The sequence below is a fragment of the Clinocottus analis genome, unplaced genomic scaffold, assembly GCF_023055335.1.
Source record: "Clinocottus analis isolate CAN_PGR_092001 unplaced genomic scaffold, fCliAna1.0.p SCAF_24, whole genome shotgun sequence".
Lineage (NCBI taxonomy): Eukaryota > Metazoa > Chordata > Actinopteri > Perciformes > Cottidae > Clinocottus > Clinocottus analis.
In genome coordinates, this window is record NW_027175976.1 from 4,454,827 (window position 1) to 4,468,755 (window position 13,929).

General features: G+C 48.1%; 1 protein-coding gene across 3 annotated transcripts in view; it reads left to right on the plus strand.

Moving 5' to 3' along the window:
* The first annotated feature begins 506 nt into the window (after positions 1-506).
* The window catches only part of LOC137793910 (interleukin-1 receptor accessory protein-like 1), a 182,337-nt gene continuing 168,914 nt past the window's right edge, over positions 507-13,929 (plus strand). For 2 of the 3 annotated variants that reach the window (XM_068590344.1, XM_068590346.1), the window contains exons 1-2: positions 507-1,021; positions 13,194-13,287. In XM_068590344.1, coding sequence (XP_068446445.1) covers positions 13,206-13,287 — 82 coding nt within the window. In that variant the 5' untranslated portion in view covers positions 507-1,021; positions 13,194-13,205. The remainder of the gene's footprint in view (positions 1,022-13,193; positions 13,288-13,929) is intronic. The other variant, XM_068590345.1, reaches the window with a different exon arrangement.

Sequence of the window (13,929 nt, forward strand, 5' to 3'; positions counted from 1 at the left end):
TCCGCGCGCCATGGAGAGAGAGAGAGGGTGAGGACTCCGGAGGAACGCAGGTCTGACTGGAGCTTTCGCGTTTGGTACCAAGGTCAAGTCAGACAGAGTTAGGAAAACGCACCTCTGGTGTGTTCTTCAAAATAAAAGCATCACGGAAAAATATAATAAAAAACATCAACCCCACTGACCCAAGAGGAAACAAATAACTGTGACACATCACCAGTGTGGCTGAACACACACCGACATGCACTGCATTTGTTTGAATAGGTTGTCTGTAAATAAAAAAAACGCATTATCATTATTACATGATTTGATGATGGGGGGGGGGGAAAAAAACACGTGCTTTTATTTTGAAGGCAACTCCCCTTGTATCCTGCGTTGTGTCGGCCAACTTCTGCTGACTTGACGCAGAGAGAGAGAGAGAGAGAGAGAGAGAGAGAGAGAGAGAGAGAGAGAGAGAGAGAGAGAGAGAGAGAGAGAGAGAGAGAGACGGCATCCGATGTGTCTTTTTCTGCACATCACTTTGGAGATTCGCGCTCGTGCAGTCCTGCTGGAAGCGGTGCTCACCTGCCGGACTGTGAGCGGCCGCGCAGCTGATTGAACAGGATACTCTGATTAACTGCCGCCCCCGGCGTCGCCCTTCATTGATTCATTTGTGTGTCGACCGTTCCCCTTCCTCCCTGTCATGGTTCTTCTTGGTTTCCTTCTCTCCCGCTGTTTCAAAGTGACCGGCCGCAGGTGTCTTTCTGCGCTCCGATTTGCGCCAGTCAACGCTGGCAATATGTAATTTTGGGATAAAGACGCTGCGTTTTTTCTTCTTCCCCCTCCTCCCCATCCCTCCTCGGAGAAGTGGACTATTTCACATCTTGGGGATCCGCTCGTGTGTGTGTGTGTGTTTTTTTTTAAACATTTTTTTTTGTGTGTTGGAAACCTTCCCGCTTTCCCTCTGTACACCAGAACAGATCCTGATCCACCGTGATGGTGCGGGGCTACCGGGACTGACACGCTCTCATTCGGAAACTGCTTGTGGGTGAGTTTGTCAATTTACGGTTCCATCTTTTTTTTTGTCTTTGCGTTTTCCAAAGTTGCTCGGACGCTCGCGCCTGCATTCTGTGGAGGCGTTTGAAGCCCCCGGGTCTGTAAGCAGCGAGAGATCCGTTCTGGGTGACGCGGACTTTTCACATCGACACAGATTTGCATCGCGGATTCATGATCTCCTAATATGCGGCACTTGCATGCGCATTTTTTTTTTTGGAGCGAACATGTCTCGTTACGCGTGAATCCCGGTCGCTCTTTTTTTTTGGTTTTAGTTGCGGACTGAGCCTCCTCGACGGAAGTGCTCGCGAGGTGTGCTGCTGAAGTCTCCTGTGCTCTTCTAATACACACACAAAATACAACAATCCTCCAAAGGAAGCGGTTACAGTGCGTCATTTTACGCACGCACAATTGACGTTAAGAGTGTAACACTGTGCGTATTTTCATGGCGCTCCGGTGCGTCAGAGATGCTTGTGTGTGTGTGTGTGAGTGTGTGTGTGTGTGTGTGTGTGTGTGTGTGTGTGTGTGTGTGTGTGTGTGTGTGTGTGTGTCAGCGTGCCCGTGGGAAGATTGCGACTGTGAAGCGTGTGTCAGTGGATGTGTGCGCGCGTTTCAGAAGAGGAGGAGGAGGAGGAGAGGAAGAGGAGGAGGAGGAGGAGCGAAAACACATTCTTAGTTATTTGGGATTATTTCTGCTGAGTGATGGCTGGAGGCTTCGGCTCCCAGTGTTTCCTCTCCCATCCCTGCTGCTTCCTTCCTTCTTTCTTTCCTTCCTTCCTTCCTTCCCCCTGCCTGGATGGATGGATGGATGATGGCCTATGATGGTCCAGATGGATGTCAGAGCTCCACTCTGGCGCCGGCAGTTCAACATATTTGGGAATCAGCAAGTGATACTGCTGTAAAGTTCCAGCAGATGCTGGTTTAAAGAAGGGGAGGGGCTCCTATTCCCTCTCCATCACTTCCAGGCGAGTTACAGAAGGCATACTGTAGCCGTGCAAGTTGTGCTTTGCAGACATGCTTCTTCTCTCCTGTGTTCATGCATCCCATAACGCTCCTCTCGGGCCGAGGCCTCCTGTATACGCCTCGCATTCGGCTCGCTCCCCATCCATCGCACGCTTGTCTCATTTCGTCAACAGCAACGTTCGCTCCCCATTTCCACTGCTCCAAAATACATTTGAAAAAAAAAAAAGCCTCCTTGCATCACGCTCTGCCCTAAATCTTTCCCGCTCTCGTCTCTTCTCGACACTTTCTGCCCTCGGGGCGGCACGCTCTCCGTCCGCGGCGTTATTTTAACCAACATCCTTTATTCATCGGCAAACATCTACGGTTAAGCTTTGCCACAGGAGCAACCGGCAGCACATGAATTTCGTGGCAGCGGCCACTTAACGGATGGCCTGCAGCTACATATTGAGCTGAGTCGAGTGCTCTCGAAGAGAAATTGATTTAGGCAGAGATTATGTCATCCGGCATTGGCACTTTTTTTTCTCTTCCATGGTCAAGTTTACCCAGCGGCATTGAATTCCCCTTTCCTGCTCCCTGATGAATTAAGTGCAGGTGTAAAGGGCACGGCAATGCACCGGGAAAGAGCCGGCGTCATTGGCGAGTTTCATTTCAGGCATCTTTTGGGATTCTTCGTCCAATTCGACATGTTTAATCCTCCGCTTTCTTAATAAACCCAATTTCCACACTTCAAAGCCACACAGAGCAGCTCCCAACCCCCGTACAACGAGTCTCTTGTTTGTGTCACGATGGCAAAAATTGTCCACTTTTGTGGTTTTCCCCAATAATAATTGACAAAACAAATATACGCTCAAGCAGCACATGACCCCGTTCAGCTTGCAGACCGACGGGATCTGAAGACATCACATGTTCCCCCCCCCCCCCCCCCCCCCCTCACCCCTCCACTCTTCCTGTCTTGATTGATCCTTTTAATTTTCAAGCCGCCGTCACCAATGCCTATTGGCCTTGGCTTTGCAATCAAAGGGCGGGCAGTCCGAGGCTTTCAAATGAAAGAGTCCATTAATATAGTGGGAAATAAGGGTTGTCTGGCTGTGCGATATTGGCTCCGTGAGAGGAGTGATTGGAACAATTGATGGGGGTTTGTGAGGAAGACCATTGGGAGGGGGAAGCCGAGCGGGGCCACCTCCATCATGGCAATTAAATTACATTAATACGAGTCAAAGGGCGGGGGGGTGGGGTGGGGATATACCGTGTACCCGTGACCATATGCGCAAGTTCAGACACCCCATCCTTCACGAAGCCGCCGCTTCTCGCCCGTCCAGACTTATTGACTGTCGTGAAGTCCTCGTGGACGACGACGCGGCAGCAGACGTGACCCCTCTCCCGCCCCTCTCCCGCCTCCGTTAAATCTTTTTGAAAATCCAATTCCCGTGAAGATGAGATTCTTTTGTCCCCGAGCCGTGTTCCATTTTCCATCGCAATCATCGGGCATCGATCTGATTCCGAGCTATTTATTTTTGTCGCGGCCGTCGCGCCATGGATTGGCGCGTATGGGAGATTAGGATATACACCTGGAGGGGTGGGTGGAGGGAAGGGGGGGGGGGGGGGGGAGATCATGAGCGCAGAGGCCGAGAATCATGAGCGAGGAACAACATTTCAATCGGTGCATTTTTTGTTTGGCTTTTAAGGATTTTAGTATTTCGAGGGACGGCTCTCCGGTCATTGTTTTAACTCGAGAGGGCCAGATTAGAGTCGGCGACCTTTCTTCAAAGCAGTGGCTTGTGGCCTTCTTGGCTCGTGAACCGTTTAAAGTTCAAACAGAGGCAGCTATAGTATTTATTCTTCCCCTGAGATAATATTCATTTGTCTCCATTTAATGAATCATACAAGAGGTGTGCGACATGATCCCTAAGTATACCAATAAACTCTATCCAGCTTTGCTTGTTTTTTAGGTTTTTTTTAGGGTTCTGGTGGACATCAAGCAAGCTTTCCTCTACTTTCTAGGACACAGCAGTCCTCTAAATTATGTCATTATTTACAATCCTGCAACCACAACGTCGCTTGGGTCGGGCCGGAAGAAGAGCTCAGCCGAAGTTAGCTTTGTCCTCTGATCTATTTTTCTGCGGGAACGGGGGGGGAAACATGGCAGCCATGATCACTCGCTGATGGGAGACGAGGAATGGCCTTCAAAATTGGCCCCCCGTTCACTTTGTGGCCCTTCAGCTCTCTCCGTGCTCCTCTCCTGCTGTTACTCAGTGGAGAGGTATCAAAAGAACGGTCTTCCCTGCAAATCATTTTCATGGCCCACTTATTTTTGAGACCTTGATCTGAATGCCTTCATGTAAGGACGTGAGCCGAACATCCGCCGCTGCTTTATTTACATGCTGCATGTGAACGCCGTCGCTATCCAAACGCTTAATAGCACAATAAAAGCGCGGTAATGGTTTCGTTTTCCAACCGTCTCGTTCACATTGCTCTTGGAAAATACAAACAACATATGCAGGCTATTCTGTCTGTGTCTGTGTTTGTGTGTCTGTGTGTGTGTGTGTGTGTCTTCGGGGGGGATCAAAGCATAAAGTTGACCAGAGTCAAATGCAATTTAAAAGCCCTTTATTTTCCCATTTGTTCCAGCCGAAAATAAAAGGACTCTGGGTCAGCCACAGTGCAGCTCGCCCCGCAGCGTAAATGTAGCGCCGGTCAATCGCGGTCGCGGCTAAAAACGAAGAAAAGAGGCGACGGAAGAGTCGCGTTGCATTTCCTCTGATGAAACGGCCATCGGAGGCGTGATCAAGTACCTCAATGCAGTGTTTTCCTTTGCCTGGGGGCAAGTGGCGTTTAGAATAAATGCTTTTTATTCTTTCTGTTTTTGCTGCTTTTTTTTTGTTTTTTAATCAGCGCTCGGATGGGGGAGCCTGCCGCTATGAGGGCGGGATTATCATTTTCATCCTTTCTTCTCGGGCCCCACTGTCATCCCGCCATGTCTGGAGGGGTGGGGGGGGTGATCCTCCGAGGCCCCATCCGGCCTCCAAAGATGGAGTTGATGTGTTTTAGATGGCTTTTTAGAGAGATGTGGATGGAGGATGGGAATTGCATGCCAGGGGAAGCAAAATGAGCAATTTCTCCTCCCGTTTCCCCTCCTCTCTTCATCCGAATCGGCGCTTACTCATTCATGAAGGCTTTGTTTTGACATTCCATACGTCGGCGTGGCCATAAAGAAACCTGCAAAATGCCAATTGACAAGGAGGTGGGGGCCGTGCGGGAGTTGAGGCATTTTGCGGGCTAACTGCATCGCGGAAGAGACTCATCTCTCTGATGTCATCAAAACCCCATCGCAGCTACACCCGTGTTGATGCACATTCTGACCCGTGTTCGAAGTGGCTGCCGGTGAGGCGTTCAGGGGATTCAGGAGGAGCCTTTCTCTTTCTTTTTTCCCGGGCCCATTTGGGGCGGCGTGTTCTCGGCGTGCGCTTGTGTGGAAGCCCCCGTGCATATCCAGGAACGCAGACTGTTTGCACACAGCGAGCGAACGCCCACGTGGGTAGCCTCGCTCTACTCAGCCAGGCGGGAACGCCAAAGACACAGAACAGCGACGTCAGGGGATTAATGGGAGTGAAATCAAGAAGCGCTTCAAATGAACACGACGGGTACATCCCAAAGTCTCTTGCCTTGCGTCCCTGAAGTTCATATTTCTGCTCCGAAGGAGACGAGGAGGGATCTTGAAGGAGCCTTGAGCGAGGACGCAGCCTTCCAGGAAGTGTGGTAAGGGCCCACACGCCCGCTCATTGAGCCGACTTTTTTCACAACATCGCTTGAGTTTCATACCAGAAGGCCCATCACCGATTTGAAGTCAACTTTCTTTCCTTGATCTGTTATTGCCCTCAATAACTTTTATGCATCATGGACGCAATTAAAGTCACGAGAGAGAGAGAGAGAGAGAGAGAGAGAGAGAGAGAGAGAGAGAGAGAGAGAGAGACGAAAGACACGTGGCCGGTCATTCCTGAGGGTGGGCCTTAATGAGTTGTGTCATTTGAAGTTTTCCTGATGAATTCACATCCTGCATGCCAATATTTAATAATGGGTCCTGTGCGTATGAGCAGTACACAGAGTATGAAAACACAAGGCAGTTCGTGAAAGAGAGAGAGAACACCTCCACCATGGCAGGGTGATAACATGCACTAACTTGATTGGCCCAGTGTTATTATCCGGGATGTTTCTGCCAAAATTGAGTCAGGCGTTTTAGCCAAAACCTTTTTTTTTTAGTAGGCCATCCCTTCATCCATCCTCCACTCAGCCTCCAAAGCCTAATAGTCTTCTTAAACCGACTCCTTCTCTTTGATTGCCCCTCCTCCTTTCCCCTGGTGGCCCCTCCCCCCTGTGTTAAGTGAGCGCTGGGATTCAGAACCAACATTAATGAATACATGCAGCTTGACCCACTTCGGCTGCATGCGTTGCTGCGTTGCTGCGGCGCTGCGGCGCCGTCCATATATTCAAACGCAGCAGTTCCAGTAATAATCCCATCCCCAGTTTGGCTAATGACGGTAATAATTTCATGCTGCCTTTGCATTACAACTGAAGGGGTGGGGTTTACTGGCGTGCATTTGTTTTTTTTCTTTTCTTCTTCTTCTTCCCCCAGCCAGAGCCACAGCCTGTTTCACCCCCTCGCTGAACCAGACCCACAGAGACCAGCTCTCAACAGAGTCCTTGATTTATGGGCCACTTTGCGAGGAAGGGCCCGGGGACGGCGCTCTCCTCGTCCCTTTTCGATATTGAATCTCTGCCGCCGAGCCGCCTGTTATTGCGCAGGAAGCTCATTTGCATTGCGGCGCTAAGCTCTCGCTGGTAACGACGGCGCGGCGGCTCACCTTAGCGCTCCGGGTTGTTTTCGGGAAAAGGGGGCATCTTCGCAGGGGGGAAAGAGGCCGTGAAGACTTTCTTTTAAAGGCTTTTCACATCGGGATCTTGAAGCCAAATGCGGATGAATGAAGTGTACTATTTCAGGCATTACATTGTCTGTCGGAAAAAGTAGACAATGTTGGTTTTTTTTCTCCCTTTTTGTTCTATTTGTTGCTCTTGGCTCGATTCGCTGCTTTTTTTTTGGTGTGTGTGCCTCAAATTGATTTTCCTCTTCGTATTTGATTTGATTAATAAAATCGGCGAGATGAATGTTTCGCGGCCTTAATGGTTATCGCCGCTGTAGGGTAGGCGTTTATTACGTTGTGTTAATAATCTGACAATCCTCTTTCATTCCCTCTTAAATCAGCCCGTGCTTCTGCCGCTTCGACAACGCAGTGTATTAAACTCAAGTGATGTGGCAAACTACGCAAACTGCCGGGGAACCGTTCCTCATCTTTTTAGGCCGCCGTCTCGGGAATTTCCTCCGACTTTCATTATGTTTCCGTGCAATCCATAAAGAACGATGCTCTGTGTGTCGTACGAGAGGATCTGGACCATGCTGGATTATTTAAACCCCCCCCAAAACAAAGCAAAAACACACCCAATTGAATCTTTTCCTCCTGTAAGAAATATGCAGTGTTCTCCCACTTTGTTAAAGTCAGAGCTCCTTGAAGAACTCCGACTTTGGTGCTCTCCAATGAACAGCGTTAGCATACCGCGGAGCCGGCCGGAGACTCGGCGGTTCGGCGGCAGATCAGCTTCGGCGTCGCCGATTTTCAAATTTAGGGGCGTCGAGTGAAAAAAAGTACGTCGGAGGCTGTGCGTGAGCGCGATAAAGAGAGAGGCGGATGTCACTTTAAAGACGGCGGAGCGGCTCGAGGTTCCTTTGCAGCCGCGGGTGAACACCCAACTCTTCGACGACCCCCATCATATCCGGCCGCGTCTCTTTTGAAAAGATCCACGTCTATATTCACGCGCGGATAGCAAACAAATTGGTCTCATCCTACTCTCGGCCGTTAAAGAGACGGTCAGTTCGCTGGAATTCCGACGTTAATCACGCGAAATCCGGACAGTTTGCACACGGCTCTCCGGTCGCCGTGATTAATCCCCAGTTATTTGCTCCTCTGGTGCTTGGCACCATCTCACGATGCTGCCTCTCATGGTTGCCTTCTCCTCGCTCTCCATTCTCATCCCCTTTTCTCGAGCCTTCATTCATCCCCTTCTTCCTTCTTCCCCTCACTTACTCTCAGTGATTCCAGCAGGCTCCCTCTCTCTCTCTCTCTCTCTCTCTCTCTCTCTCTCTCTCTCTCTCTCTCTCTCTTAGCCCTGGCCGTGAATAGCCAAAGAGAAAGCTCCGTTCATTTAATGTCATCCTTATTTCCCTGACAGCCAGGCAGGATAAAGAATCTAGTTAGCAGGCAGCTCAGGTAATGGGACTAAGTATTTGATGCGACTGCAAAGACAGTGTGTGTGTGTGTGTGTGTGTGTGTGTGTGTGTGTGGGTGTGTGTGTGTGTGTTTCCATAGAAGTCTTTTAAAGTGTGTATTTGTTTCTCCTCCCAAAAAACAAAAGGCTCCCAAGACCAAAATTAAGACGTATCAGTTGTACATTGCATCCTGTATTTGCCAACGAGAGCCATCTCTGTCACTTCTTCATCACTTACTCACGGTGCAATTAGTTGGTGTTTCTCTATTATAATCACACTCCATCAATTATAGGCATCTAAACAATATTTAGACCATGATGTGTCCACAAAATATATCTAAACAGTTAATGAAATCCATATCATGTGAAGCAAACAGTTTTTTTTGTCTCTAAGATAATGCAGTTCATAACGCTTATTAGTCACGCTTTTTTGCATCGCCGTGGAATTAAACATGTTGCTGCTGGATGACCAACAAAGAACAAGCAAAATATATTCATCTGCCGATTGTGCTGTTTTTCTTCTCACTGTTGCCGGGGAGGAGGTGGACTTAGTGCATATTTTTACACTAACTGAAGCAAAGGAGCATTTATTCGAGGACATTTGGTGGTGGACATGTCTGTCGATTTGTGCTTCAGCAGCGACCTCTACTCTCTCCGTCTCTTCTCACTCGAGTGTCAAGAACATGGAGGCTCATGGTTGCGGGGTTATTAGATAATCCGAAATGGAATAATTCAGTGAGGAGAGCATGCTTGTGTGTGTGTGTGTGTGTGTGTGTGTGTGTGTGTGTGTGTCTCAGCCAAGAGTGTAAGGGCTTGAAAAGTGTTCCTCACAAATAGAAATGTTAATAACTCCAAACCAAGCAGAGTATATATCAATTTCCTGACTGGATGATGGAGGAAAGGGGCAGAGGGGCGACATGTGGAGAGGCGGTTAAGGGCGTCGGGGAGGTAAAAGTGAGTCAAGGCACAGGACCCAGGATGTCTAAGTGCTCAGATCAGAGTTAATAAAACATAAAAAAAGACAAGCCCCGGATGCTGGGGTCTTAAAAGAAGGCGTCTCTCATGACATGATATATCTATATAATATTTAGGCCAATGGATGCCGTTTTCCTCGCGCTAGACGACGGTCCCTGTTGCCAAGACGAGAAGGCATCATTTTGTTTTACCCCTCGCTCGCTTTCATCGAACATCCACCGACATGTTTACCGACGGCCGTAATCTGTCACTCCCTCTCGTCGGTGTCTGATGCCGCTTAACGTCCTCCGCCGATACCGACTGTCATCCAGGAAAACGTCAGATTTGAGTCTTTTTTTTGGGGAGGGGGGGGGGGGGAGATGTGCGGCGGTGCGAGAGGGACTTGAAATGAGAGATCCGTCTTAAATCATCATCTGAATATCCAGCTAGCGAAAGGCGCCGAAGCCGCCGCCGTCGATCGGCAAAATTGTTTGCGAGTGTGGGGAGGAGGCGGGGGAGGGAGACGCATTCCTCGGGGCCAAACTCGGAGCCCCCGCGAGAGTGTTGAGAGAGTGCCCCATTTCTCTTTCCTGAACCCTCCTCGAAAGTAATTGAATTTCGGATGAATCCGCTGAGGAGGAAACGCTGTCAGGGAGGAGAGAGAGAGAGAGAGAGAAAGAGAAAGAGGATGCTTGAGGTAAAAAACAATCAAAGGATGAGGGGCAGGTGACAGCACCTTTTGGATGAGCTTTTCTTTTAAAGGATGGCACACTTTGAGATGCTTGACAGGATAAGCTTTCATTATGCCATTGTTAAAGAAGGAGCATTTTTTTCTGATTTTTCTATATATATATATATATTTTGGACATCTCGTATCCGTTGATTTGTTGAAGGGGGATAACTCTTCTTTTTTTGCCTGCTCTATTGTGTTCCCGATCATATCTCTGACAGTTAGACAGCTGCACTGAATCTTCCACTTCTCACTGGCTAATAACCATGTGCCAAGAAGTACGACGATAGCGACAACAATGCATTGACACCCTTTTTCCTGATTACTGATAACATATTGAGTGTTTTGACCTTGATAAGCCCCGCTCAATTCTTCAAACAGGTGGCCGTCCCCTGAAACACACTCCGCCGGGATGGAAAGATAAAGCACAAACAAAAACCGTGATATTTTGGGGCATTTGGTGAAACGTTGCGGGACAAATCGAGCAGTTAAGGAGCCCAATTAAATCAGCGCAATGATTATTTGGACACCCCTGCTGGCTACAAGCTTTCTGCACCTCCATCTTGATCAATCGGACCCCCTCCACCCCGCCTTCCTGATTCTCTCGCGAGCCGGTTCCCAGCTGATTAACAGACTCAAGTCATCAGCGTAATCAGTAGTTAAATTACACGCTGATGTGAGCGTGGCAGCTCTCCAGCCTCTAGCGTAAGGGACGCGAAGGAAGACCGGAGCGGAGAAGTCTCGGTCATTGAACGCATCGCGACTTCTTCGATGGGAAGCTTGGCGCGCCAACCGTCAGGCCCAAACTTCTGCCGTGGAGGGTTGAAATCCAGCCAGGGCATCATCAACATCATCGTTACTGAATCGTTGCCCAACACAGGAACTGTGATGATGCCATTCATCTGTTTTACTTCCTTCCTTTTTTGTTTGCACTACCTTTTTTTTGTACCATCACCGAGCAGCTGCAAATTAGCATTTCATTTGCCTGTAGTGCTTCACTTCATGTACTAGTATTTCAGTTATATTCATCATTCAGATCTCCACTTCTCCATTGGCCCTAGAAAAGACACAACACTCACCGAACCTTTTGTGGTTGGAAATTAAACCTCGATCGGTGTCCTCTAAAAAAAACGCTTTGTGAAACTTACTTCCGGAGCCATTTTGCGCCGAGCGGCTGCACACAAGCTTAGCGCAAAGCACTATGTCATGTTTTCACGTGTGGTTCTTTAATATATTTAATCCCATAATCCACGATTCCCGCTCCCGGCACACGAGCAGGCACAATGTATGATCAGTGTACCCAACAGAACACGACTTAGTGTATTTACTCATCAGTGTACTTTGGTATCAACAAAAAAACTAATTAGCTGCATCGCAAGAGCATGTTGTTAACCTTCTCCGGGAGAATAAGTGCTCCCTTTAATGTCTACCAGTCCAGGAGATCACTGCAAACGAGAGGAATACTGAGCACAACTGGTGGTTCCTTCGTCTCTCCTCTCCTGAAACCAAAGAACCACAGCTTTTGTACTCGCGTTGCAGACTAGCGCCCAACATGGGAAAGTAATTAAAAAGATAAGATGTTTTTGTGCCGTGGCGTTTCGCTTTTTCTGAGGTGGCATTGGTCGCAAGAAAGCCAGGCCTGGCGACAATGGGTCCCTTTGACGAGGAGAACTCGGCAATGTCGCCATCTTTGGCCACGGGCCAGTTTTGAATGCCACTGCGAGTGTCTCAAGGGTTATTGTGGCTTTTCAGGGTTTCCCCTCAAAGGCTTTTCTGACGCAGCTTTGCGGAATCGATGTGAAGCATCTTTGTCGTGACTGAAATGCCAATGGGAGCGCCCTCGGAGCCGACGCGGACGCCTTGTCGAGCCGCTGCAGAGATGGCGCCTTTTGCCTGTGGCGAGGAGATAAATCGTCAAACAAAAATGATCATACAGTCATAGGAAGGGTTCTAATGAGCGCTTTATGATGAGCACTTTGAGCAAAAAAGTTTTAAAAAACTAAAGAGAAAAGACTAAAACTTGTCCAATTTAATATTGGACTCAATGGGATCCAATTAAGCTTTTTTTGTTGTAGTGTATTCTCAGTTCTGATTGGCTGCAGGGTGCGGCACATTATCATCCAATAAAGCACGCGATTCTGACCTTTGCTATTACGACCGTTCGTGGCTAACGCTAATGTTAGCTCTCACCTAGCATTCAACTTCATCCCGAAGCTGGCAAAGAAACGTATTATTTGGAGCTTCTATTTTATGATTAAAATAAACAATATACTGTATATAAATCCAAACATTGGCACTGATATGGTGTGAGCTAACCCGTGCCGTTCTGAGATATAACACATCGCCTCACATTATTTTTCTACAACTCCATTCAATAGTTACTTAAATCTGAGTAAAAAACCTTTTGTGTCTGACCAAGCCAGAAGTTGTGTTATTCTTTTTACTGAAACACATTGTATAAATACATATTTAAGGGGGTTCCTTCGATGTGTTTTTGTAAGGAATTGCTCTCGAGATATTTGCTGAGCAGTATATGAATGTATTATGAAATGACCTGCCGTTTTGTGGCATTTCCTGTGATACTGTGTTTGACTCCAGTGAGTCGTCACGCTATTCCCGTCGCCATTATCGTCTTCAACGACTCCATCTTTTTGGGGAGCTGTCATAAAAATGTGGCCGTACACAGTTTCACCTGCCATCTCCTCCCGCCGGAGCGCATGACGCGCTGTATGTTGAGATATGATCCAAGCGGGGACCTGATTATGTCACGTTGGTTGGGAGGAAAGTGGGATTAGTGTTGTGTACAGATGACAAAGCTGCAAAGCCAGGTTTGTCTTGATAGAGATGCATCTTGACATTTATATCACCAACAGCCTCCTCCTGATTATACAGTAGCTCCCTTAAGAGTCACTGGTATAAATAAAGCAGAGGCAGACCAACACTATGGGGAACTGAATTTGCACATAGGCGGGTTGGATTTTCTCCAGCTGACCTTAGGTCTCGTAAAAGTTCTGTAATTATTGGCTCACTTGCAGTTTTCTTATTTTAATTTTTTTTTCCAGCTTTAATCGAGCATCTCCTGCCAACATCCGTGTCTCTTTTCCTTCATTTTTTTTATTATTTTTTTTTACGTTTCGGATGGATTTAGTGTATTCACAGGCTGTCTCGGTACAGAATAATAAATCAAGCTTTTGTTTCCTTGTAGGACTGGTAAAAAATGAAAGCTCCCATTCCTCTTCTGATCCTGCTTCATGCCGTTGTGGTCCATTGCCTGAAAGTGGTGTCGAAGAGAGGCTCAGGTAAGCCCGGTCTTTTTTTTTTTTTTTTTACCACTCCTATTGTATCTTCCTTCCTTTTTTTTTTTTGTTTTAATGATGTGCGGTTCAGAAAAAAACCAACACAAATTCACTTTGGGGATCCGATACATTACCAGCTGCAGCTACAATCATCCTCACAGGTTTGACTCCTTGGACCAAGACTTCAATGCTCGTCTTCTCTTTCTTTGAAAACACAAATCACGTCTCAGTCACCAGCGCGGGGTTCGCGTGGCCTCGTGCTGTTGTGCGTGCTCAGATCGCCTCGTCGCGATCGTCCACGCCGTCTTCATTATCCGCGGCCCCGGCAATCCGATTTGTGACGGCGCAGACGGGGAGTTAATAACCTCCAGGTTTTCAGCTGTGTTTTCTTTTTGAATATGTGTTTCCATTCGCTTCCACGCAATCAATTGTTCCCTCCAAGAGCACGGTGATACCGAACGCGGCCCGAGGGTGCAATGAACGCCACCCCGGCTCGCCGGTGCTGCAGAGAGGAGGCCAACCATTAGCTTTCTGGATCCATGAGGCACTCGGCATCGAAGGATGCGGCTGTGGCCTTTCGAGTTATATCCCCTAACAGCACACGACACTCCAGACGACAAAAATATCACTTTCTAGCTGCAGCGA